This window comes from Pollicipes pollicipes, unplaced genomic scaffold, assembly GCF_011947565.3.
Source record: "Pollicipes pollicipes isolate AB1234 unplaced genomic scaffold, Ppol_2.1 Scaffold_4881;HRSCAF=5763_pilon_pilon_pilon, whole genome shotgun sequence".
In the NCBI taxonomy this organism is placed as follows: Eukaryota; Metazoa; Arthropoda; class Thecostraca; order Pollicipedomorpha; family Pollicipedidae; genus Pollicipes; species Pollicipes pollicipes.
The window spans coordinates 58,366,242-58,389,044 of NW_023596576.1; the positions used below are offsets into that span (position 1 = coordinate 58,366,242).

Genomic DNA, 22,803 nt, shown 5'->3' on the forward strand with positions numbered 1-22,803 from the left:
GAAGGCAGGATGGACATACGAACATTTTTCGAGAGCAAGGCGAGTAATTGTTGGCTTTAGGAAGAAACTTGACTTTGACCCCCACCATCCGCTCGTGCAACACCATGGCAAGGGCTCAATTTGGAGGCGAAAGTTCAACGTGCCGCAATGCTCAGCACGGTCCGTGCCGCCCTTTGACGTCACCTGACCTTTAGCGCGCCCGTTGCCACCGGCTGCAGGCTTTACCTGTCAAAGGCAAATAGCAGGCGTCTGAAGTGACTCAAACCCACCCCGCCACGAGGGAGTGGATCGAAAGGCAGGTGCTCCAACCAACCGAGCTGTCTGGGCAGACGCATGCGACCATATCAAAATGATAAGCTACATGGGGCTTCTCCCAGCACAGCAAACCTAGAGTAACCTAAACTCACGCAGCCGATAATGAAGACCTTGCATTACTTTCTATGGCACACCAGGAGCGGTATTTTTGTCAGCTTAAGAGAGACCGGAACGATGACCCTAACCACTCTAAATCTAAGGAATAATGACGCGTCCTAGCGCAACAGGGGCGGGAACGCAGATCAGCCTTCGGCTGATCACCATTTCACCTCACTAAAGTGCCCATTGTGGGATTGCAATTTTTTATTTCGAAGGTACTATGACGCGATCCTACGGTTTTCTGATTGCCATCGGTGTCTGCCGCACAGAAGACATTTGATATAGAAAGCTTTGTTCTGAGGGAGACCCGGAGGCGAACACGCTCCGAGATATACATTGCTGAAATCTCGAAATATCGACCCGGTTCGTGATGAGTGATACTGTAAGCACCTGCCATGGCTGCATGTACATTTTCCACCCATAGGTATATAGACTAGTCTGCTTATTGAGAATGCGCTTCTCTTGCCTTGTCTTCCTGCGACCCTTGTTGAGCCGAACCCATGAAACGAGGACTAATGTTGTGCTAGGTATGACACCCCTTCCAAGTGGCACACCCTTTCGGTCAGATTATCTGTCATATGACATTCTCAGCAGTCAAGGTCGGGTTTGAATTCAAAATTTTGTTAAAAATGGTGATCAACAATCAGGCACCACACTAATCTAGCTCGAATACCATAATGAGCCAATAACCAGAAAGTGTCTGAATACCTTGTCAACTTTCCAAAAGCTGTGTTGCCTTTTTGCGGTAATCATTCGATCACTTCAGATGAGGTTCAGCATCAGAGGAACCAACCAAACTCGGTCCATCCGAGCTAGTTTGAGGTCTCCTAGCATGGAACTGGTCCCTTGATTCCTTTTCGTCAAGAAAAGTGATGACATTGATGGAACATGGGCTTAGCTTTCTGGAAATTACGACAAGTTCTCCCGTAGTTTAGTGTTTGCAGCATGGAACTATAATTATTAACAGATGCAGCCATTTCGCATTATCTCCCTTTTCCCATTTCCGATTCGACCTGGTCCTCATCTGTCCGGATTACCCTCTTGCCTCGTCCACCGGACCCGAGCGTTTAAGGCAAAGGGGATCATGTCGTGCTGCACTTGCCTTGGATGTATGTTTCAGTTAAACGATACTGTGATGTGATGTGATATACACGACATTGCATCATACTTCTATGTGGAACCTACTCCTTGTACCGGCAGCCAGTCTCCTGGCCCGCCGCGTGGTCCAATCCCGCCGCGTCTCCTGGTCCCGCCGAACAGGCACCGGAACAGCCACCGGCACCAGCCGCTTGCCCGATCCTCCGTGTCCGCCGGAATCATGTGACGCATCGGTTGACAGAGGGAGACCAGAGATCACACGACCTGGACTAGAACCAGGCAATCCTTTTGTCTAATTCGGTCGTTCGGGCGATTCATTGTAACTATATATGATGTCCCTTTCGTCATGTGCGAATTTGGAAATGTGCTTTGTCGTCGGGGTTGATCGCTCAACCAAGTGGTAAAGCTGCTTGCCAGTATGCACAAGCCCAGCAGAGGCGCCAAGCCAAGGGTTCACGCCAAGCAGAGGCGCCAAGCCAACGGTTCACGCCAAGCAGAGACGCCAAGCCAAGAGTTCACGCCAAGCAGCGGCGCGCCCGTTTTTCTATTATTTATATTATATATAATTTATTCCAAATATTTGAAGCAAACACCACTATGATCCGAGTCCGGACTACAGCTCAATTCAAGCTGGAGCTGCGGTCTGCGCATGTGTGTCCCGCGCTGATTTAATATTTGTCATTCAGACGTCCCAAGAAACAATAAAGCTCACTTCAGAGCGTTTCCGGCACAGTTAACTTTCAACTTTGAAAAAAAAATGTCAAACTGTTTGATGGTCACAAATGATCATATCTTCAGCGGCCTTGTATCCAAATGAGCTCTACGCATCTGTACACAGCTCGGCGTAGCCAGTAAGCAAGTCTTGCTCTGAATACTAAGCTACTGTTGAATGGTGATATGAAAATGTGTGACCACCAAAATGTTTTCCACATTAAGTTCGCCGGAAATTGTCTGACCTGGAGTTTGTCGCTACTCAGTACGATCCCGCGAGACGTCACTAACACTGCGGAACGCGCATGCGCGACTTGGGCTCCAGCTCGAGCTGGCCTCACAGCGTGACATCGCAAACATGTTCGGGGTTTTAAGTCGTAAACTGTCGCTCTGACCGAACTCCAGCCTGACAGGCAGATTCAAGACTTGTAACCTTATAAACATATGTTGCGTCAAAATATCAGATATGACGGCGCCATGCACCGATTTATCGCGGAAAGTACCTGCTGCCAGTCAGTGCTGAACAGACTACTGCACATCGACAGGACTGACGGGCAGCAAGCGGAGGCAGCGACTCCAGTTTGGATTAAGCATGGGCATAGCTGTTTCTCAGGCCCTGACCCCGCCGCTCCAGCGCCCGCAAATACGGAGTCATTTTTCTGCAGGCCTTCAGCCAAATAGCTATGCAAAACCTGTGGCGTGCCGTCAATTCCGCATGGCCGCGCGCTGTAAAGATTCCCTACCTCGTCGGGGAAATGCAACGCTTTAGGTGACAGAAGATATTTCGAGTTAGGCATAGTTCATGCACGCAGCATGGGCACGCAAAGTCGCAAAGTTGGGAACATACTAGTGCAAAACAAAACAAAAACGGCCACGGCTGCTGACCAGGACCGCCGGTCCGCGACAAAAGCCGGCACAGGCAAATGAGACCCACGAGTCGAATCCCGCTGAATGTTACCGGCCGCGATTGCAGAAACAGCTGCGTTCATGTAATGGTACGAGGGCGTCAGATTCCTTGGATACGTGAAAGTCGTGTCGGCCAGCGTGACTGTCTACGATGAAGGAGTGTGACAGTGCTGGGCAGACGATTACGTCGCCTATTGTGGGAATGTCGTTTGCAATGCTCGCAACGTCCGACGCCGGTAAGGCGTTGTCGACATTCTGAAAATTTGAGCATGCTGATCTTTAAAAATCTTAAAAGGGAATAAATGCTAGATGTAAAAAACATGAGACATGTGCAGAACTTTGTAACAGTTGCGAAGGACCCGTCTGTTCGTCCCCATCCCCTGGGCAGCTCCTAAAAATCAAGTTCTTGGCATACTAAAAAAAATTAAATTTGTCTAGCTCCCCCTCCCGCGAGAGAAATCCTCACTACGTGCCGACTTGCATATGACAACATGTGACATTTGAACCCCCTGAACAAATCTTGGCTACGTGCCCGCATCGCGTGACCTCGGGCGATGGATCCAGAAATCTAGAGAAAAAAAAACGCAACACGAGACGTTCATCTTACCACACACGGTGCAGGCATTCATTTCTGGTGTCACGGCTAAGTTCTTAAATAGAATAACCTGCCTAACCTTACCCAAATCGAATGTTTTCTCAGAAATGCGCCAATTTGGTCAACTTGTTCCTGAAGATCATCTGGAACCTGCCAATCGATCTCAATGTCATCTTGTCACGACTGTGCATCCTGTTGATTTTCAAAATGGGTGCAGGCAGTTTGGACAACCTGCCTGAAGCGGTTCAGGGGTTGCTGCAAAAACGCCGGGGGCCATGTATCCGCGGGTTTTCAAGGTTCAACGTGTCATGGGCTCTGACTTGTTACGTAAGTTGTTCAGTGCATTGGCGAGGAACATTATTCACATAGATGGGCCAGTAGTATTAGCCTTATTCCATAGAGACTGACGTGATCTTATCCCTGTTTTTTCTCCGAGGAATAAAGCTACTACTTCTGTCTTATCTAGGTTCTGACTTGTGCTGAATGATGGAAGATTTCGTGTTGCACTTAGCTCTTCATGTTGACCGGGCGGAGGGTCATATTGACTAGCATGTTGACCGGGCGGAGCAGTGCGACGGGGACAACCGGCTGGCAATCGGGCTGGAAGGGGCAAATCCTAAAGACAGCAGCACACGTAGAAGTGAGCAGCACGGTCGATATCTGTGTAGCCAACTTGCACATACGCCGGCCTGTTCTGACTGCATCCCGGACTTATCTGCTCACAAACGGTTGACCACCCACAAGCTCCTCGCGTGTCGGCATCGTGCCGAGCAGCACGGTGGTGAGTGAGGGGCGGTTTGTCTCTGGGGATCGGATATACTCGTCGATGTGTATGCAGGCTTTGTGATGCTGGAACATTGTCATCAGTGTCGCTTTCATGCCGACACAATGTGTGAGACAACAGACAGCGTTGTTGACGGCTGCACCCAGGTGATGGAAATGGCACAATCTGTTTTTTATTTGTCACATATTCCTATACACAGCACGCCCCAAGGCCGCCTGGCTCCCTTCGACAGGCCTCCCATCCCTCGTTTACAGAAGGTTACTCTTCGGTCACTTGCCCTTCGGGCACTGTCCCTTTGGGCACTTGCCCTTCTGCCCCTTGCCTAGGTTGTCGCCACTGGGCAGCACCTGGTCGAGCAGATCCTTCAGCGGCGGGCGGACGGGAAGGCCTTCAGTCTTGAAGCGGTGCTCACCGTTTGTGACGACCGAGCCTGCGATGCTGCCCGGCCCGGCCGTGTTGCCGTTAAAGGCGGTGTCGGACAGGGAGCCTCCACCGCCCCGCTTGTTAGCCCCCTGACCCTGGGTGTTGGCCTTGCTGGAGGCGCTGCCATCCGAGGCTTGTTGCCCGGTGGAGTGCGCCCTGGTGACGCCCACAAGGTCGCCACTGAACGAATCGAGGCCGAGCACCGACTCGCCGCCGGAACGGACCGCAGCGTGGGCTTGGCCGTCGTTCGTCGACTCCAACGAGTTCTGCGCCCCCGACTTCGTGGTCAGCGTGCCTTTGGAGTCGCCGGCGCGGCTCGTGCCCCTGGACTGTCCGGCGGCGCCGGCGCCGGGGCCCCTCGTGGCCACGTGCCCCTTGGAGCCGGCCTCAGTCTTCGCCCCTTGGGCGAGGCCGTCTCCGCCCGTAACGCCCTTGGTGTAGGCGCCCTCCGAGCCCTCGGCGGCGCCATCGCCGATGACGTCCAGCCCCACCTGGCTGCCGCTGACGCCCGTGACCTGGCCGCCGTTGGCGGCGGCGCGGCCGCGGCCTGCCACGCTGCCGCCCGCGCCGCCAGTCGACGTGGCCTTGCCGTCGGAGGCCGAATCGGTGCGCGTGGCGACGCCGTCGGGCCGCACCTCCACGCCAGCCGAACCCACCGAGTTGATATGACCCTTGGCAGCGCCGTCGCCGCGGGAAGCCGAGCTGCTGCCCGCCGTGGAGTCCGTCTTGGTGACTCCGCCGATGGTGGCGGCGTCACCATTGGCGTCGATGTTGCCGGTGGCCTGGCCGGTGCTGACCACCTTGGTGTTGGCTCTCGTCTGGCTGCTGGCCTCTTCGCTGTTGGGTGTGACGAGCTTGTCCGTCTCACCGGCGGCGGAGCCCTTGCCCTTGACGGCGCCCTGTTCCTGCGACGTCAGTTCGACGCGCACGTGCGCCCTGGTCTTCTGGTCGGGCGTGACTTCGGTCGAGGTTGTACCGCCGCTAACGCCAGCTCGCGCGTTTCCGTCCGTCTGCACGCCGCCATTGACATTTACTTGGGATCTGGCACCAGACGACGGCGGCGGCGGCGGTGGCGGCGGCGGTGGCGGCGGCGGTATTGGTGGGTGTGAAGGAGGCGGCGGTGGGGGAAAGCCGATGCCACTGGGGGCGGCTGCAGAAAGAGATGGGCATCATCACGCGAAGAGATGGTGCACATAGCGAGAAGACGCCGGAGTGAGCAAACACGTTCTTTGGTTGTTATAGCAGGGTCTCACGCGATTAGATTGACCTCGGTAACGTTCTTAGAGGTAGCACGTGCGCTCTTTTTTGTCGTGGACGTGACTTCATCCGCATCTGATCGAAAACTGCACGGCCGAAATGAAGTGAGCGATGACTTACGAAGCACGACATCTTTGTATATCCCACCACGTCGCCTCTACGGCTCGGTTGTGGTACTCCATAGTTGGGAGACGTCAGCGCCCTCTCGTGGTCGGAGGTCGGGGCCCAGCCCAGCTGCTCAGCACGTACCACACGCGGTGCCGATGGCGAGTGCGATCAGGAGCCAGACTTTCATGGCGGCGGGGACCGGGGACAGGGCTGGCAGGCACTGACGGCCCTTGGCCGGCACAGCCCGCCTTTATGCCGGCGGTGACAGGCGTGGGCCGTGCCGTCCGCCCCCGGCCCGGCGCCTAAGGTCAGCCTAACCATCCGCAGCAGCCGCGGACGCGCTGACACCGACACCTGCCGTGCCAACCGCTGACACCGACACTAGCCGTGTCAACCGCTGACACTGACGCTGCCGTGCCAACCGCAGACACTCTGGTACCAGCCGTATCAACCGCGTACACTAGTGGTGTCAACCGCTGGCAATGACACCTGCCGTGCCAACCGCTGACACCGACACTAGCCGAGCCAACCGCTGACACTGACGTCGCCGTGCCAACCGCAGACACTCTGGTACCAGCCGCGTCAACCGCGCACGCTAGTGGTGTCAACCGCTGGCAGTGACACCAGCCGTGTCAATCGCGCGCACTAGCTGTGTCAGCCACTGACGTTGACACCATGTGTGTCAGCCGCTGACACTGACACAATCCGTCCCAAGCACTGACACTGACACTAGCCATGTCGACCGCCGACACCATCCGTGTCAGGCGTCGATACTCTGGCACTAGTCCCGCCAACCGCTGAGACTTTGGACACCGGCAACGTTAACCGCTGACACCAGCTGTGTAAAGCGCTGACACCGACAATAGCCGCGTCAACCGCTGACACCAGGCATGCCAAACGCTGCCACTCTAGACACCAGATGCGTCAACCGCTGACACTAGCCGTGTCAACCGCTGCCACTCTAAGTAGCAGCCGTTAATCGCTGACACCAGCCGTCTCAAACACAGATACGCTGTCTGTGACCAACGCGCGAGCAACCACCGCTGGTTCAGTCAGAGGGACTAATGAACTACCACCAGTGCCACTTACAGCTTCCGCTGGTCCGGTCAGAGGGACCAATGAACTACCACCAGCGCCACCTACAGCCACCGCTGGTCCGGTCAGAGGGTCTAATGAACTACCACCAGCGCCACCTACAGCCACCGCTGGTCCGCTGTTCTGGTCAGGGTACACTGATGAGCTACCACCAGTGCCGCCCCCATCCACCGCTGGTACAGTCATGGGCACCGATGGACCATCACCAGCGCCACCTACAGCCTCAGCTGGTCCGGTCGGCAGCTGGACGCGTGACGTCATCTGAACCGCCACCAGCACCTACTACAGTCGGGCGCAGGCGGCGGACGAAGTGAGACTTTCTCTGCTCTGCTTTTGCTCGACTTAGGCTCTGCAGCTCTGCGTTGCGACCACACGTTTGCACCAAATCCATGCGTTTGCACCACACCCATGCGTTTACACTGGACCCACGCGTTTACACTGGACCCATGCGTTTACGCTGGACCCATCCGCTTACGCCATACCGACGCGTTTACGACGTACCCACGCGTTTACGCCAGACCCATGCATTTATACCAGACCCATGCGTTTACACTAGACCCGTGCGCTTACAACAGATCCATGCGTTTACACTAGACCCACGCGTTTACACCAGACCTGTAAAGGCCTACCGCAAACTAACCATCATTATGCGGCGTGGCACGGATAGACTCAACAGCTGCAAAACGTATCGCACCACTCTCCGACTCTTGGCCAAGCACGGTGAAAGGTCAAACCCCATCATCTAGTTCCATGGACTTCCCAGATTGCTTTAGACCAGGTTTGGTTTTCAACCACCAAAAACTGTCCCGTTGTACGTGGAGAGAAACACAATTCTATGAATCATTGTCCCATTCGCAGTGCCTACATGAGAACCGGAGTCCATTCTTGATTATGGGGCAACGTTTTCTTTCACCTCCGCCGGGCCTCTCGGACGGCAGAGGCCCTCAGCTGCTCGTCGTTTCGTTGCCGTCGTCCACCACGGCCTCCTGGCCCTCACTGAGTAGACATCCGAGTTCAGTTTGGCCACAAATCGACCACCCGATACAAAAACCCTCACCGTGCCGTGAAAATCATCACGCACAAGGTGATTAGCACGTTGCACGCCTGTCTATGGATCGGGTAACCTCCTTCCATCACCGCCACATAGTATGTTTGCATGATCCGGTGAGCCTGCACCGTCCAGCGGCACGCTCGCGTCACGGCGCGGCTGAGAGCCCCAACCGCCGAACGTCCCCCTGGTGGCGCCATGTCTCGTCACCTGTCAGCACCGCGGCCAGCCCGCCGCCAAAGGTCACCTGTATGCTCCCGGCTGTCGCTGTAAAGGTCACCGATGGCGCGGGCCGGGGCCGACGTGACCTCACGGGCCCGCATCCGGCGGCGGCCGGCAGGTCAGGCCGCTCGTCTGACCGCCCTCATACCGGCCGAGTACGGCACCGGCGCCGAGCAGCGGGCTCCCGGGCCGTTGGCCTTACCACACCGGCTTTACGACCCGGCCTTACGGTGGCCAGCGCCCCTTGTCACGTCGCCCAACCTACCTCTCCTCGGGCCGGTCTGTCGCAGAGCCCCGAAGGCGAACCTGGGCGCTGTCCGCCCCACTGGCCTGCCTCCAGTCCTAGCGGCTCACTCTCGGCGCCGGTGAGAGACTGGCAGAGATGAAACGCTGGCACGCCTCGCACTGTTGACCGGGAGTCGGCTGGCCAGCCGCCGCAGGATATCGAGGCGCCACCCCGGTGCACGGGCCGCCGTGGCGCCCGCTGCTGGGCTGTGTGAGTGGCTGGTCCCAACCGCCGGCGACGCGCGTCGGACGCCGCCGCTCGCAGTCCCGTGCCCAACTCAACTCACGGCCTCTCCAAAATAGCATTTATTCCCGCGTTACAAAGCCCGGCGCTCTGGCCGGAGGCACTTTTTATATAACGATTAGATAACTCCAATGGAAAATACATCACTGTAACATGTAACCACATCACACACAGACGCCGGCTACAGACTTCAAAAATCCTCGCCGAAGCCGGAGCCGTGCTCGCTTGCAAAGAAACCTCAAAACAAAAGGGCGGCCGGTGTTGGCCTCTTAGTCTCTGTTCAGAGCGAAGCGGCAATTTCTGAGGGCGTGCACGTACGCTAAGCCGGGCGCTACAGGGCCAGAAGACGGAAGGGAGGCGCTGCCGTTGGCGCTCACACTCGCACGCGTCCCTCTCTCTCTCAGTCTCTCGTGCGCGCACTCTCTCTCTCTCTCGCTGTTTGACGCCGACCCGAGCCGTGAGGGGGCCGGGCGGCGCGGACGACCGGCGCGGCCGCTAAGTAGGCGGCCTCCTCTGCGTCCGACGGCGTCGCTCGAGCGCGGCCGGCGAGCGAAGCGCACCGCATCGCCGCCACCGGCCGGCCGGACGTCCCCGCGTGTCTACATGTTCTCGAAGGCGTCGACGCGCCGCTTGGTGTTGCCCTTGCGGATCTCGCGCAGCGTCTTGTACTTGTCGCGGCCCTCCTTCACGTTCTCCTTGTGCAGCTTGTCCATCTGGGTCTCCTTGCTGTCGTCACGGGTCTCGGCCAGTTGGTCCTTCAGAGCCTGGTGACACACGCAGAGAAGACTCGTTCAGCGTCAGCCCGCGCGCCGGTGAGTGAATGGACTACGATTACGGACATTCATGTCACTGCAGGGTATTTGCTCATTTGTCTATCATGAAGCTGACGTCACAGCGTATAATTAGGAGGAAACTCCCGGGAAATTTTGACTCGTCGTTCTTTACGCAAGTTCTTACTTAAAGCGAGTCAAGAATCCAGATTTCCAATGACGTGTGGGCACAGCAGAAAGGATTGGAGACATCAACACCCCTTGCAAGCCACACGTGCCGTACAAACTGCACGACAACCAACTAATGAATTCCAAGAGAAACGACAGCCCAATCCTTCACATGAAGCCGTCGGCAAGAGTTGCGTCTGCTGCGGCGTGTGACCCCACGAACCGCGGACGGCCTATGCAGCCGTGCAAATGTCAGTGTCGTCAAACGGTCGTAGCCGGGAGGGTCGTGTCCGGCTGCCGCACCAGACACGTGACGTCCCCCCCCGCTCCGCTGACCGGCACAACACCCGCCAACATTCACGCGCTCAACCTCCGCCGGCAAGCGACGCGTGCACGGAGGATTAATTCGACAGCGACGTAGCGCCGACACGGTGATATCACGCAAGCCCAAAGGTCAGCCAAAAGCTTGTTTAGATTAGATCTGTTCAACACAGGCACTCCTCTCCGCGGGAGAACGCCGTGGTGGGGTGCCCGACAGCCCGCTCCCTCCGCCGCTGTCGGGCGGGCCCCGTGTCGCGGTGGCGTGCTCGACACACCGTCGCCCCCCCCCCCCCCCCCCTCCTTCCCGCTGCCGAGCCGGCCACCTAGCCCGCGTGACGTCACCGCGCCCCGTGACGAGCTCGGGAGACTCCGCGCCGCGGCGCCCGCACGAGGCGAGCCGCCGATGCCACTGCGCAGTGCCGTCGCCCCGCCTCCCCCTCCCCCCCACCGGGGCGGCAGTACGGCGGTACGGCGAAGCTGACGCGTGACGTCACCGCGCCCGGCGCGAACCGGTCACCGGCCGCCGCGGGCGAGGGGCCGCGCTGTGGGCGGACCAGCCCCGTGCGGACCAAACGCGGCGGACACGGAGACACGCCGGGTGCCGGGTGTGACGCTGGTGAGCACCACAGCAACGCCGCCAACTCAAGCCACATTTGAGTATGTTTGATCACTTTTGAAAATCTAGAAGTCTCGACTGGAAATGTTTTGGGTGGGAGAAAAAGGTTACACAAACCTATGTGGAAAACTGGGTGCCCTGGAAACGTGCTTAACGAGTGGAAGTGCTACTCCCAGCACCATATCGTTACAATATCCTTCAATACCATGCTATTCCTTTACGAGCCATCTGAATGATAGCTCTGTATAACGCACGCAAAAATCATTCCTACACGTACGAACTGTAAAAAGGTACTACACTGTCGGAAACATCCCATAACGACAGTCAGACGACGCCTATTTACGTGCCACACGCTGTACGCCAGATAGTTACCCTACCAAGCGCAACAGCATGGCACAACCCGAGGAATTCACAAGAAAGTGCAGCATGCAGCTCGGACATCGGATACCTAAAAACGGAACGTTACTCACAAAGAGACCCTATGTGTGTTTGACCACCGGAAACCCCTCCATGATCCCCAAACCAAGCCGTTCGCCATCGCTCCTTAGTGTCGCACATTCCCATCTGCTCAATCACTACTGCCCGCAGTCCCAAACCCACAGCTGCATCCGAGACGCTAGCCCCCGCCCGCCCCCCCCCCCCCCCCCAACCACCGCACCGGCGGCTACGTCCAAGTTTGCCCCTGCACCCCGCTCCACTCCCCAGCGACCCCCACAGCCATTCCCACCCAGCCGCCGCTCTCACCAGCAGCTGCTCCTGGAGTCGCTCGTTCTTCTCGGTGGCCGTGCGGCGCTCGTTGACCGGGTCCTCGAAGCTGCCGTCGTCCTCGCCGGCCAGCTCGCGCGAGATGTCGCCGTTGGCCACCAGCTCGTCGTTCTCGTCCTCGTCGTGGTCGTGCACGTGGTGGTGCTGCGGCGTGGAAGCGGCCAGCAGCGCGGCGGCGGCCTCCTGCTGCTTGACGCGCGCGTCCTCGACCTCCTGCTGCAGTCGGCGCGTCTCCTCGTCCTTGCTCTGCACCTCGGCGCTGATGGCCTGGACCTCCTCCTGCTTCGCGCGGATCTCCTCCTCCAGCTTGGCCTTCTCGGCCGCCTCCATCTCCTTGGCCTCCTCCAGGCGCACCATCATGGCCTGTGGCCGGACGGAGAGCATGCGTTAGCGCCGGCTCCGCCCACACGGAGCAGATGGTGTGCTGAGGCCGCGGCACGCGACCGCCAGAGCACGCGGCTCGCGGTCAGCTCCAGGACACACACACGCACACAGACCCTCTGCAATTACAAGGACGGTGCTCGACAGCGAGAAAACCGAATGTGCGTCGTCAGGCTTTGTGGCACGCAGCCAACTGACTCGGAAGCCGTGCCAAAGAGCGTACGACAGCTCACTGCATACTCATCCAGTCTGTCGCTTAAGACGAAGTTAAGACCGCAACAAAAGCCGCAAAGCATCGCTGCGCCGCTACCAGAGGACTCACACCACGCCGCGCACCGCCGACCATTCCGCCTCAAGACAAAACTGTCTGCGATTCTGACCGTCAGCGTGCCCACCAACGGCGGCAACAGCGCCGCCGGCTGGCCGCACGGTCCCACCAGTCCCACCAGCCCGACCTCCGACCCGCCCGCGCCGCCAGCGCCGCCTCTCACCTGCAGCTCGTTCTGTTTGCTCTCGAGCTGCTCCTTGGCGGCCTGCAGGGCGCGCAGCTGCTCCTCCAGCCGGCGGATCGTCTCCTGGGCGTCCTGCAGCTCCTGCTGGCGCCGCTGCATCTCCTCCTGCATGTTCTTGAGCCGGTCCTCATACTGGCGCTGCTTGCGCTCGGCCTCCTCGCGGGCGGCGATCTCGCGCTGCAGCTTCTGCCGCTCCGTCTGGCGGGCCAGCTTCTCCTCCTTGGCCTGCGCCTTCATCTGCTGCACCTGCGGACGGGCGGGGCCGGCGGCGGCGTCAGGCGATGGGCGCGGAGCGGGGCGCGCACGCGCAGGATCCGGTGGCCGCGCCGGAACCGGTCGCTGCAGGGGCCGCGGGCGGCGTGGGGAGGGCCGCGACTGCACGGTCGCCAGGAGAGGCGTCTGCAGCGCCACCAACGGACGGCGTGGGGAGCTGCGGGGAACGACACTGAGACCCTGACGGGGCCCAAACGGCAGACAAGTCCGGAAAGACGGGACGAACTATCCAGCTTGAGGTCAAACAACACGCTACGCACACACATCGTGGGTGAGGTGGAGCACACCGCGGCCGAGAACCCCCGGTCGGCAACACATGATTTTTCGAGCATAGGCCCAAAAGCGACAAGACAGTCTCGACTGCAGCGCCGTTGACATTGCAGACAAACACCGCGCAGGGCGTGTTCGCCAGCATCCACTGCACCCGGGACACAGCGCCGATCCATCTGAGCATCACTCCGGTCCAAAAATCAATGTGAATCTGAGCGCTACAAGGCAGCACATGATTAATATATGCAGATACATTACAGTGCCGCGGATATTTTCTGCCAACCTTGATGACAAATTTTTTTCATAAGGAGTTTGATGTTCTTGACGAACTGGTACGACCTCCAAACCCTACGCAGGCCTCAAGCCAGATCCACGTGGCGCCGCCTTTATGTGACGTAAACGGGGCCGTGCCGGCGCAGTGCCAACACCACGCAGCCCTCTCCTGAAACGACGACCCGCCGGCCTCGCGCGCACGCCTCCCCCGCCGGCGAGGGCTGATCGCTCACCTCAATGGTATCCGGCTTCCGGCGGCGCATGTACAGCTCGTGGTTGCCCATGCACAGCGCCAGGATGCGCTTGTTGATCCGCAGCCGCGGCGCGAAGAAGATGAAGTCCGGCGACTTCTTGTCGATCGGCTTAATGGTGAACTTGCGGTCATTGAAGCTGATGTTGCGGATTTCCGACCAGGGGAAGCCGATCTTGGGCGTCAGCTTGTCCTCCTTCTCGTAGATGTTGAGGACCGAGCGCGTCCACGCCCAGCCAGAGGTCAGTGCCCTTCTTGTTCTTGATGTCGAAGTAGTTGACGCCGTACATCTCGAGATCCTGGCCCAGCTTCAGGTACTCCATCATGGCGTCCTCGCGCAGCATGCCGCGGTGCTCCTTGTACCAGTTGGTAATGCGGTCCTCCCACTCCTCGCGCGTCAGCTTGTGCTGGTCCATGACCCTGTGGCAGGAGGGCGGGCAGTGGCGGCGTCAGCGGGGGCAAACGCCGGGGCGCGCGCACAGCGGCGCCGTGACGGCGCCGCGGGCCGAGCAACCCAGCAAGGGACGTGGCCGGTTGCTGTAAACTTGGGAGGCATCTACTGGTGACAGCCGGCCTGGCCTTCCGTGCGAAGAGATGACGATTTGAACTTTACAGCGCGCAGACTACCCTGGTCATATGAAGGCTCTGCGCGTTTAGAAGACCTTGTGAACTTTCGCCCCTGGCGACGGTTCGTGTGGCCACGGCTATGGTGTCTGCGCACGGCATGGGGCCGCGGGGCGTTTCGGGGCGAGGGACCGCAGGCAACGCCATCTATCCTCGACGGCACATCCAATCCACGCCCACGTCACCGTCAGCAAACGAGTTAGTCGCAACTGAACGAGCTCATGCAACAAAACGCACTACAATCCGACGTCACCCACGAAAATCCTTATGGACGACGGGTGCACCCTCAGTCACTGTCATTCTCACGTCATCTCGGAACACCAACCGCACCAAAAACAAGCAACAGCAAAACTCCACTCCCGGGCTACCGAGTTAGCATCACTCAGGCGCTGCGCTCCGCGGCGGGCTACACTCGCATACGGCAGGCTGAGGCACACAGCGCGGCCCTCCCGGCCACAGGCATGCGGCCGTACTGGTCCGATCAGACCAGGTCAGGTCAGGTCAGGCTAGGTCAACTCAGGTCATGCCCGGCTCGCGTCACCTGCACGACAGCAGCCGCTCGCGCTCCCACGACGGCAGGTCCGGAGGGTCGTCGCTGAAACCCGACACAAGCTGGCGACACAAGCTCAGGACTCGCTCCAAGCGCGCCGACCACCGCCACCACCCGCAGCCACAGCCACAGCCACCACCAGCAGCCACAGCCACAGCCGGCAGCCGAGAAGAGCACAAGGCGGCAGGGTAGACGGGCACGACCCGGGCCACGCGCTGACGGGACTGTGCGCCGCCAAGCGCTGTCAGGTCCACCAAGAGAGGTGAGAGAGGTGAGAGGTGAGACATGCTGAGTAACGGCCGGACCCGCCAGCGCGCGCGCTGACCAGGCGGGCCGACCGGGGCCCAAGGGGAGCCGCCCGTGACGTGAAATGGTCAGACGCCCACCTCCACGCGCCGTGTCGGGTGGGGCCAGCCAGGCGGCCGCAACCGGCGCTCGGCGGTGTGTGCGGGGCCCGCGAGACGTGAGAACCGCGTCCCGGCGATGCGCGGCGCCCGAGCGGGCCGGCCACGGCTCCCGGCCGTCACCGGCCCGGGCCGGCCACGGCTCCCGGCCGCCAACGGTGCCGGCCGCCCGCCACCGCGGCCGGAGCGGCCGGCACCGGGACCGGCCGGGAGGGAGCCCCTCCCACCAGTTTGCCGCAGTCAGGGTCGTACGCTGCGGCCGGCCACAACCGGCCAAGGGGCGGCGTGGGCGTGCTGGCCGGTCCCGGAACACGGCCCCGTTAGCGCAATCGGCAGCCGGTGCCCGGTGTGGGCGTCTCCGACAACCAGCCAAAGTGGGATTCGTGCGGGGCCCTGCCGCGCCCACCACACTGCTCAAATCGACGCAGTTGGCGTCGACCAACACCGAACAGGCAGCTCCGCCCAGAGCCCGACACGCTCCCGACAGCACAGAAAGCCAGCAGCTGGTCCCGGACGGCCGCCCCGCCGTCGCAGTCAGAGCGCACCTCTGCGGCAGGAGGCGGTCGTTCGAGAGGAAGCCCTTCTCGTGCTGTTCGTCGCTGTAGTCGCCGTATTTGGCCTGGACGGCGTACGACGCGAGCAGGACCGATGTCTCCGGCGGACAGTACACCTCATCGGACAGGATGGCATTCTTCACTTGCAGGTAGAAGAGTTTCTGCGGAGGGAGAGAGGGACGGTGAGCGCTGGTCACAACCGGTAGCAAGAGCACAGCAACAGCGACCCGACAGCGACTTTTGCAGCGACATGATTTGAAAAAGGCGCTCTTTGTAAATATGCGTGCGCCTAATAAAACACACCTTCAAGGCATGTCGTCGTGACGGAAAACCCTCACTTGTACTGACAACGCACGCTCGTTTCCTGCTATCCGCATACACCTAGCATGACTCGTCTGCGAGCGAGGCCGTTCCAGGCGAGCGTCATCCAGACACGCGTCCGCCACATCGCGGCACGGCCGGCTCCAGGTGCCCGGCACAGGGCCGGCCGGAATGCGACAAACCGGGGCCGCTCAAACCGCCGCCGCCGCCGCCGCCGCCGCTAATCCCCGCGGGGCTTCGGGCGCGGCGCTGCCGGGCGGCGGCTTAGCGGCGGCGAGCGGAGGCCCCGGCGCCCGGCGCCGCCCGCCGTACCAGCGTGATGTCCTGGATGATTTCCTCAGCCACGTCCTCCGGGTAGAACTTGGCGCGGAACTTGAACTGTAGCGGCGTCTCCTTCTTGATGTCCTGGCTCGTCACCTGGCGTGGGCGGACAGCGAGACGTCAGACCAGGACACGGCCTTGCGAGGTGAGTGTGGCAGGCGCGCGCAGGCAAGGCATTACTACATCGGACCACGCGCGTCTAGAAGCGCATAGTTTTATGCAATGCCAATGCCAAAAGGAAGAAGACTGGCATGCTAACGCAAGCGATAATCTCCATGCATCTGGTGGAGCATCCTCATCAACCAACCTCCACTAGTGCAACAACAAAAATATCAAGAACGCGATTTTTAAATACTTTGCTCGCCTACCGCCACGGACACATACTGACTAGCACTCCAGTAATAGACGATTAAAACTGGGTTAGCGTAACCCATCAGTTGCCACTTTCCCACGTCGATTACTTCACATGTGGTCAGTTGTACTCTCCGGCGTCGGCATAATGAGCTTACGCTTGATCGAAATTGGCGTCGTAGCCAGCTCGCTCTTGCAAGCCCGTCGGCTGATCCGATCAGGACCCACACCGAGACGGCTGCGCCGCACGGCCCCCTGCCAGGGCCGCGCGCCCCACCGTGGCGTCAGCTCCAGCCATACGTGGAGCTTGGGCCGGCGCGCGCCTGGCACACCGTGCCTCGGCCCGCTCCCCTCCCGACTGACTGGAGGACGGCCCGAAGAAGGCGCGGCAGAGGCCCGCACCGACGGCGGGACCACGGCAGGCCGGGGACGTGTGGCGCGGGGCCTCGCCCGGCGTCGTCCACGCAAAAACCGCAAAGACAGCGCCACTCACCAGCCCGCAGAGCGCCCGCGACTCACAGGTACGCCGAACCGTGCCCGCCGGCGGCCGGCGGACAGCCGCAGTTCCGGTCATTGAGGCGCGGCGCCGGGCCCGGCCGTGACCGAGACGTCCTCGTCACCGGCGCACCCGACCCTGGCGTCACTCAGGCTACGGGTGTTGGCGCTCTCTGGTGTGGCGTGACTCGGTGACTACACCCAGCGCGCCAGCACGGACCTCTGACTCATGCGCTGCGGGCGCTCCCGAGCCTGCCGTGACTCAGGGAGTCACGGAGAGCTCACCGAGCCAGCGGCACACCCGGTCCGACCGTGACGTCACCGTGCGCTCGCATCAACGGAACAGTGACGCCACACGGTGAGGTCACCGCGCCGCTCGGCGACGGCTCCCGAGGCTTCCACCACTGAGTCACCGAGCGCGGGACAGTGCCGAGCTGTCGGCAGGTGGCGGTATCTCTTGAGGGCGCCGCGGCGGCGGCGCGGATGCAAACACAGCCGGTGCAATTGCAACGAGCACAAGCGACACCTGCGCGAGGCGAACATCTGGCGCCGTATCAGCGCGGCCGAAGTGGAAACGGCGACCTCCGCACCCCCGAGCGCCGGCCGCCTAGGCCGCCGACAACCTTGCATGGGCAGCGCCGGCTCGTCAAACCGGGACGGACCAGTCCCCGGCGGCCAGCAGGAATTCCGCCCGTGCCGCCCGGACCCGCGCCCGGCGCGTCCCGCCGCCCGGCGCCGGCGCCGCGCCGCCGCCAGACACCGGCCGGACGCAGCGCCGCTGCACTGGCCCACCTGTTTTGGCATCGTGCACGGTGGCGTGTGCACCAGTTTGGCCGCGGCCGGGTCGGCGGCCGTGCGGCCGGACCACAGCGCTCGGCGGCGCCGTGCCGCGCCGGAGCCAGTCCGCCGCCGGTCCGGGCGACGGGCGCAGAGCCAGACCGGCGCCGGCCGGACCAGACCGCAGGCCCGGGCGACACGCGGAGAGCGGCGCTGGCAACAGACTGGGGCCGGCTCCGCGTCCGTGCCGCACAGCAGTGCGGCGGGCAGGGGGCATCCGCCCGCGGCGGGCGACAGTCTCCGCCACTGACACGACACGAGAGATACGCGGCAGGAGCGGGTTTGCAGACGACACGGCAGCAGCTCCTGAGTCCTCACTGGAGCGACCCCGGCGCCATGCTGCAGACATTCCCGAAACATCGCCACAGCGCCTTAGGAATCGCTCAGTCTCGAGCAGCTACCGCCGCTACCCCTAGGTCGTCTTCAAAGACTCCGAAAAGGTCATCACACGGGCTCCCGTGTCGCCCAGCGCCGACTCAAGAACACTACTGCTGGCTCCCCAGCGACTCCCCAACCGCCCTCACACCAGGCAACCCAGCCGCTCCCGCACCCGCCCCCACACCCGACTCCCAGGCCGCCACCGCAGATCGACAAAAACGCGTGGTCGCGCCACCGGCGCTGGAGCCGTCCGGTGGACGGCGTGCTCGGTCGGCTCGCCCGGCCGTGAAAACGAGCCGCCCCGCCAGACGCACAGACGACACGGAACCGGTGTCTGAGAACGCGTCTCGTCCGTTCCACGCGCGTGGACAAAATGATAAGGGGGCAAGCGGGGGCGTTCTTAGCGCGATGACCACCATCGGCCAGGAATTAGGACGGTGGGACCGGGCCCCGTTGGGCGGGGAAGTAAAACTGGCTGTACAAGCGTCATCTGCGGTCGGCCGCGAGGCGTCAGCATGTAACCACGTCACGTGTTTATGTGACTGCGATACGGGCGGGAGCTGGGACGGTCGGTCCAAACGGCCCAGAGCGGAGAGTGCAACCGCCGGACCAGGCTGGTCAGTCGCGGCCTGGGTCCGTCAGCCGAGCCCTAGGTCGTCCAAACGGGGGCCCGAATCAGTCGAATGACGCCCAGGCCGCTCAGGGCGGGCCCCAGGCCGATCAGGCGGGCCTCAGGCCGGTCAGGCGGGCCTCAGGCCGGTCAGGCGGGCCTCAGGCCGGTCAGGCGGGCCCCAGGCGGTCCGGGGCCCCGCCCCGCCATGGAGGTGGGCGTGGCCGCCGGCCGGCCCGGCCGAGCGGCGGCCGTTCCCACGCGAACCAGCCGGCGGAGAGGGTGCGCCGGGCCGCGGCGCGACCGCTCCGCTCGGCTGGCCACAGGCGCGGCGACCGCCGGCCGGCAGCCCGAGGCCCGGGCCGGCCCTCCGCCCGGAGGCACGGGCCGCAGCGGTGAGCCATTGCCGGCCGCGCTCGGTACGTGCCCGCGCAAACACGGCGCCGCCGACAGTCATGCCGGCGCTCCGATCAATCACGGGTCCGGGCGTGATGCATGGCCACGCGCTGGCGACAGCCCGGGGACAGCGGGACTGCCGGGCCGTCTGAGGCTGCGGCGAGCTGTGGCAGCACGCCCTCCTTCCCGGCGCCGGCGGACGCTCATAGCGGCCTCTCCTCGCGGCACGGCCAGCGTTCAGGTCGCGAGGCCGAGAACAGCGCTGGCATTCACCCGTGAATCGCATCGCCAACCAACCAGGCCGCTGTTGGCCGACACGAAGTCTCGTGACTGCACGCTCAGTGCTCAGGCACGCCTGGGCCAAAGTCGTCCGCATCTGGACCAACGTCCATCGCCCTCGCGCGACATGGGTCAGGAGCGACGGGTTCCCAAGCGTCCGCACCGGCCCCGCCCTGTCGAGGAGCCGGCCGGGTCCGACGGTCGCCGCCTCCGCGCTTTCACGGGCGCAGCTCCGTGCCGAACGGCCGCCCAAACGCGCCAACCGAGCCCAAACAGCCGGGCATAAACGGGCCGGCCGCCGCCGGAAACGGTTCGCGTCAGAGCCCGGCCGGCCAGGAGATCCGGGCGGGGGAGGGGGGGCGGGGGCGGGGGGCGGGTGGACCGACGCCGGGCGAGCAGCCGGCCGGCGCCGACCCGCCTGCCGGCCGGGCGCGCCCCACACACGACGGTACGGCCAGCTACGCCCCGGCCGCACCGCCGACAAATACGCCACCCTGCCAGTCACACTTGACGCGTGATGCCGCGACGACGGCGAGAGCAGGGGCTGAGGCGGGTGTGCCGCGAGCAGCGCGCGGGCCGGCGGCGCGCCACGACCAGCGGCTGAAAAATAGCTAAGCAGATGACGCCCCCCTTCCCTCCCCCCAAATGAGATGGGAACGGCTAGCGTCCAGAAGACTGGTGATAGACATGTCCCAGGCCCTGTAGACACCGCCCCGCGGACACACGAAGAGAGAGCTGGCGGCCAGGCAAGGCGCTGGTGAGCGAACGCCACTTCAACAGACGGGCGCGTGGATAAGATACCGTATCCCGGGCGCGGGCGGAGATGACCGCCAGCGCCGATAGCGACGTACGGGAGGCAGTGCTGGCGCACCGGCCGTGCTCGCACGCGCCGCCCGCCGCCCTGGGCCCGCTCTCGCACCGGCCACTGCCGGAGCACAGGTCCGCGGGCGCCGGCTGCAGGCGGCCGGCCCGCTCTGCAGCCGTGTTCGGTCAGTGACCGGGCCGCACGGGAGGTGGCAGACTGTCCACGTCCCGACCGCTTCGGGAGACCCGACGGGCCGACGCCAGGGGCGCTTCAACAATGGCGGCAAGCACCACACACACCAGCTTCACTTATCGGCAAAAGCGTATTCTTCCATGTTTTGCGACTTCTCGTGATTCGGGGCGAGAGTAAAAGGTCGAGATAACCACTGTCGAGAAGAGCTCCAATCAGATACCAGCGCTCCACCCACGACAGCCAGCCGTGTGGTCAGAGCGGCGGAGGGCAGTGCGTAGCCTCACCTTCTTGTTGAGCTTGAGCCAGGTGGTTGTAGCCCTTGCTGTCGACGTACTTGCAGGCCCGAAGAACCAGATCTCGCGCAGGCCGATGGTCTTCACCACCTGGTCGAAAAGCTGCTTGCCGGTGGTGCTCTGCTGGATGGCGAACTCCAGCTCGGCGTCCATCGTCGTCACGCCGGATGTTCACCTGCGAGCGCGGCCAGGTGGTAGGTCAGGTCAGGTCAGGTCAGGTCATGGCAGGTCAGGTCAACAACCGATGCCGGCCACCCATGCGCTGACGTCGAGCCTGACACAGACAACGCGAGCCGAGGCGCACAAGACAAACGTTGCCCACACGGCGTGGCAAACACACCAGACAGAGTGTGGTTGTTCGATTCCAGTCGCAGGTCAAACGTACAGCGGAGGACCCTTCCCGTCGTAACCTGACGCGAACGTCACCTGTTGCACGGCGCAATCTGTTCAATTACGACAGCAATTAAGATCAACGGATGCGTTGATACGGGCCTGTGCTTACATGCGACAGCAAATAGTGGCGCGGGTGGTAAAAAGTTAACGCTTTTGACAGCACACAGGTACTGAAAAACGAAAGCGGCGAGATTCTACTTGAAACTTACCCGCGAATGGAGCGCCATTCTGACACGGACGGGTGAATGTTAACACGCTTCGGGAATATTAAGCGACATTTATTATATGCTCGGGCATTCAGCAACACAACCACTTCGCCAGAATCTAGGATCCTACTCTAGTTCAAATATCTAACTATGGCTGACCAACTAGTCTTGCACGTCATGCCCGGAACTGCTTTTTCGCGCCTTCAGCAACACAACCACTTCGCCGGAATCTAGGATCCTACTCTGGTTCAAATATCTAACAATGGTTGACCAACTAGTCTTGCACGTCCTGCCCGGAGCTGCTTTTGTAACTATCTAGAGACGCTGTAAACACCACCAGAACCGCTAATCCCGCGATCTGCTAATCGTCACACACCAAACACCAAAATAATGAGCACCCATCCGGTACGTGATCATCTCTTTAAAACACGTGCGTAATTAAGCGGACGAAGCTGCGTGTCTGATGTTTTCCACCAGGCATGAGCGCTCGACTGTTCCCGCTTTCGCCCATGACGGCCGCCCCATCTGCGCTGCAAGAATGCCGACAAAAACGCTCCTCGTATTCATCCAGGATGTCCTTCGTTGCCTTCACTCTCACCCCGCCGCCGCCGGCCCGATAAAAACGGAAAATCCCCACGCGCCGGAGGGAGTGAGTGAGCGCGTTCCGCCCGCACCTGGCTGTAAAATCGCACAGCTCAGCGGCGGGGGCGAAAGGCGTCGGCTCCCTTCACCAGCCACCGTCACCAGTGTTGCGCACGCGGCCTCACTGTCGACGGCGGCAACACGAACCGTATCTCACAGCGCGACAGCTTACGACCATTTTGCGTCATCAGCAATGGTATGCCTTAGCACGGGAGGTCTACAGCACCCTTTTCCAGCTCCATAATTACTTCTTTACATCGGTTCCCGTCGGAAAACACGGCGCTAAGGCAGCGGCTCCGACGTTTGGGACGGTGTCAACCAGCGGCGGAGAACGGCACAGCCTCGCCGGCACCGCGCCGGGAA

At 61.5% G+C, this 22,803-nt stretch overlaps 1 protein-coding gene and 1 pseudogene across 1 annotated transcript; both read right to left on the reverse strand.

Annotated features, from left to right (window-relative positions):
• Positions 1 to 4,634: 4,634 nt before the first annotated feature.
• On the reverse strand, positions 4,635 to 6,591 carry LOC119101140 (putative PE-PGRS family protein PE_PGRS46). Its single transcript, XM_037224418.1, has 2 exons — positions 6,438 to 6,591; positions 4,635 to 6,081 (listed from the first exon to the last, which is right to left on the reverse strand). The coding sequence occupies exons 1-2, from the start codon at positions 6,481 to 6,483 to the stop codon at positions 4,778 to 4,780; spliced, it is 1,350 nt and encodes a 449-aa protein (XP_037080313.1). The 5' UTR covers positions 6,484 to 6,591; the 3' UTR covers positions 4,635 to 4,777.
• Positions 6,592 to 9,236: 2,645 nt separating this feature from the next.
• Positions 9,237 to 21,357, reverse strand: LOC119101137 (moesin/ezrin/radixin homolog 1-like; annotated as a pseudogene).
• Between the last annotated feature and the right edge of the window lie 1,446 nt (positions 21,358 to 22,803).

What these genes read in the sequence shown, in the direction of transcription:
- LOC119101140 (XM_037224418.1), bottom strand. Translation starts at nt 6,483, where the DNA reads ATGAAAGTCTGGCTCCTGATCGCACTCGCCATCGGCACCGCGTGTG. An exon ending in CGCCATCGGCACCGCGTGTG is followed by an intron (nt 6,082 to 6,437) that starts GTACGTGCTGAG and finishes CTCTTTCTGCAG; the next exon opens with CCGCCCCCAGTGGCATCGGC.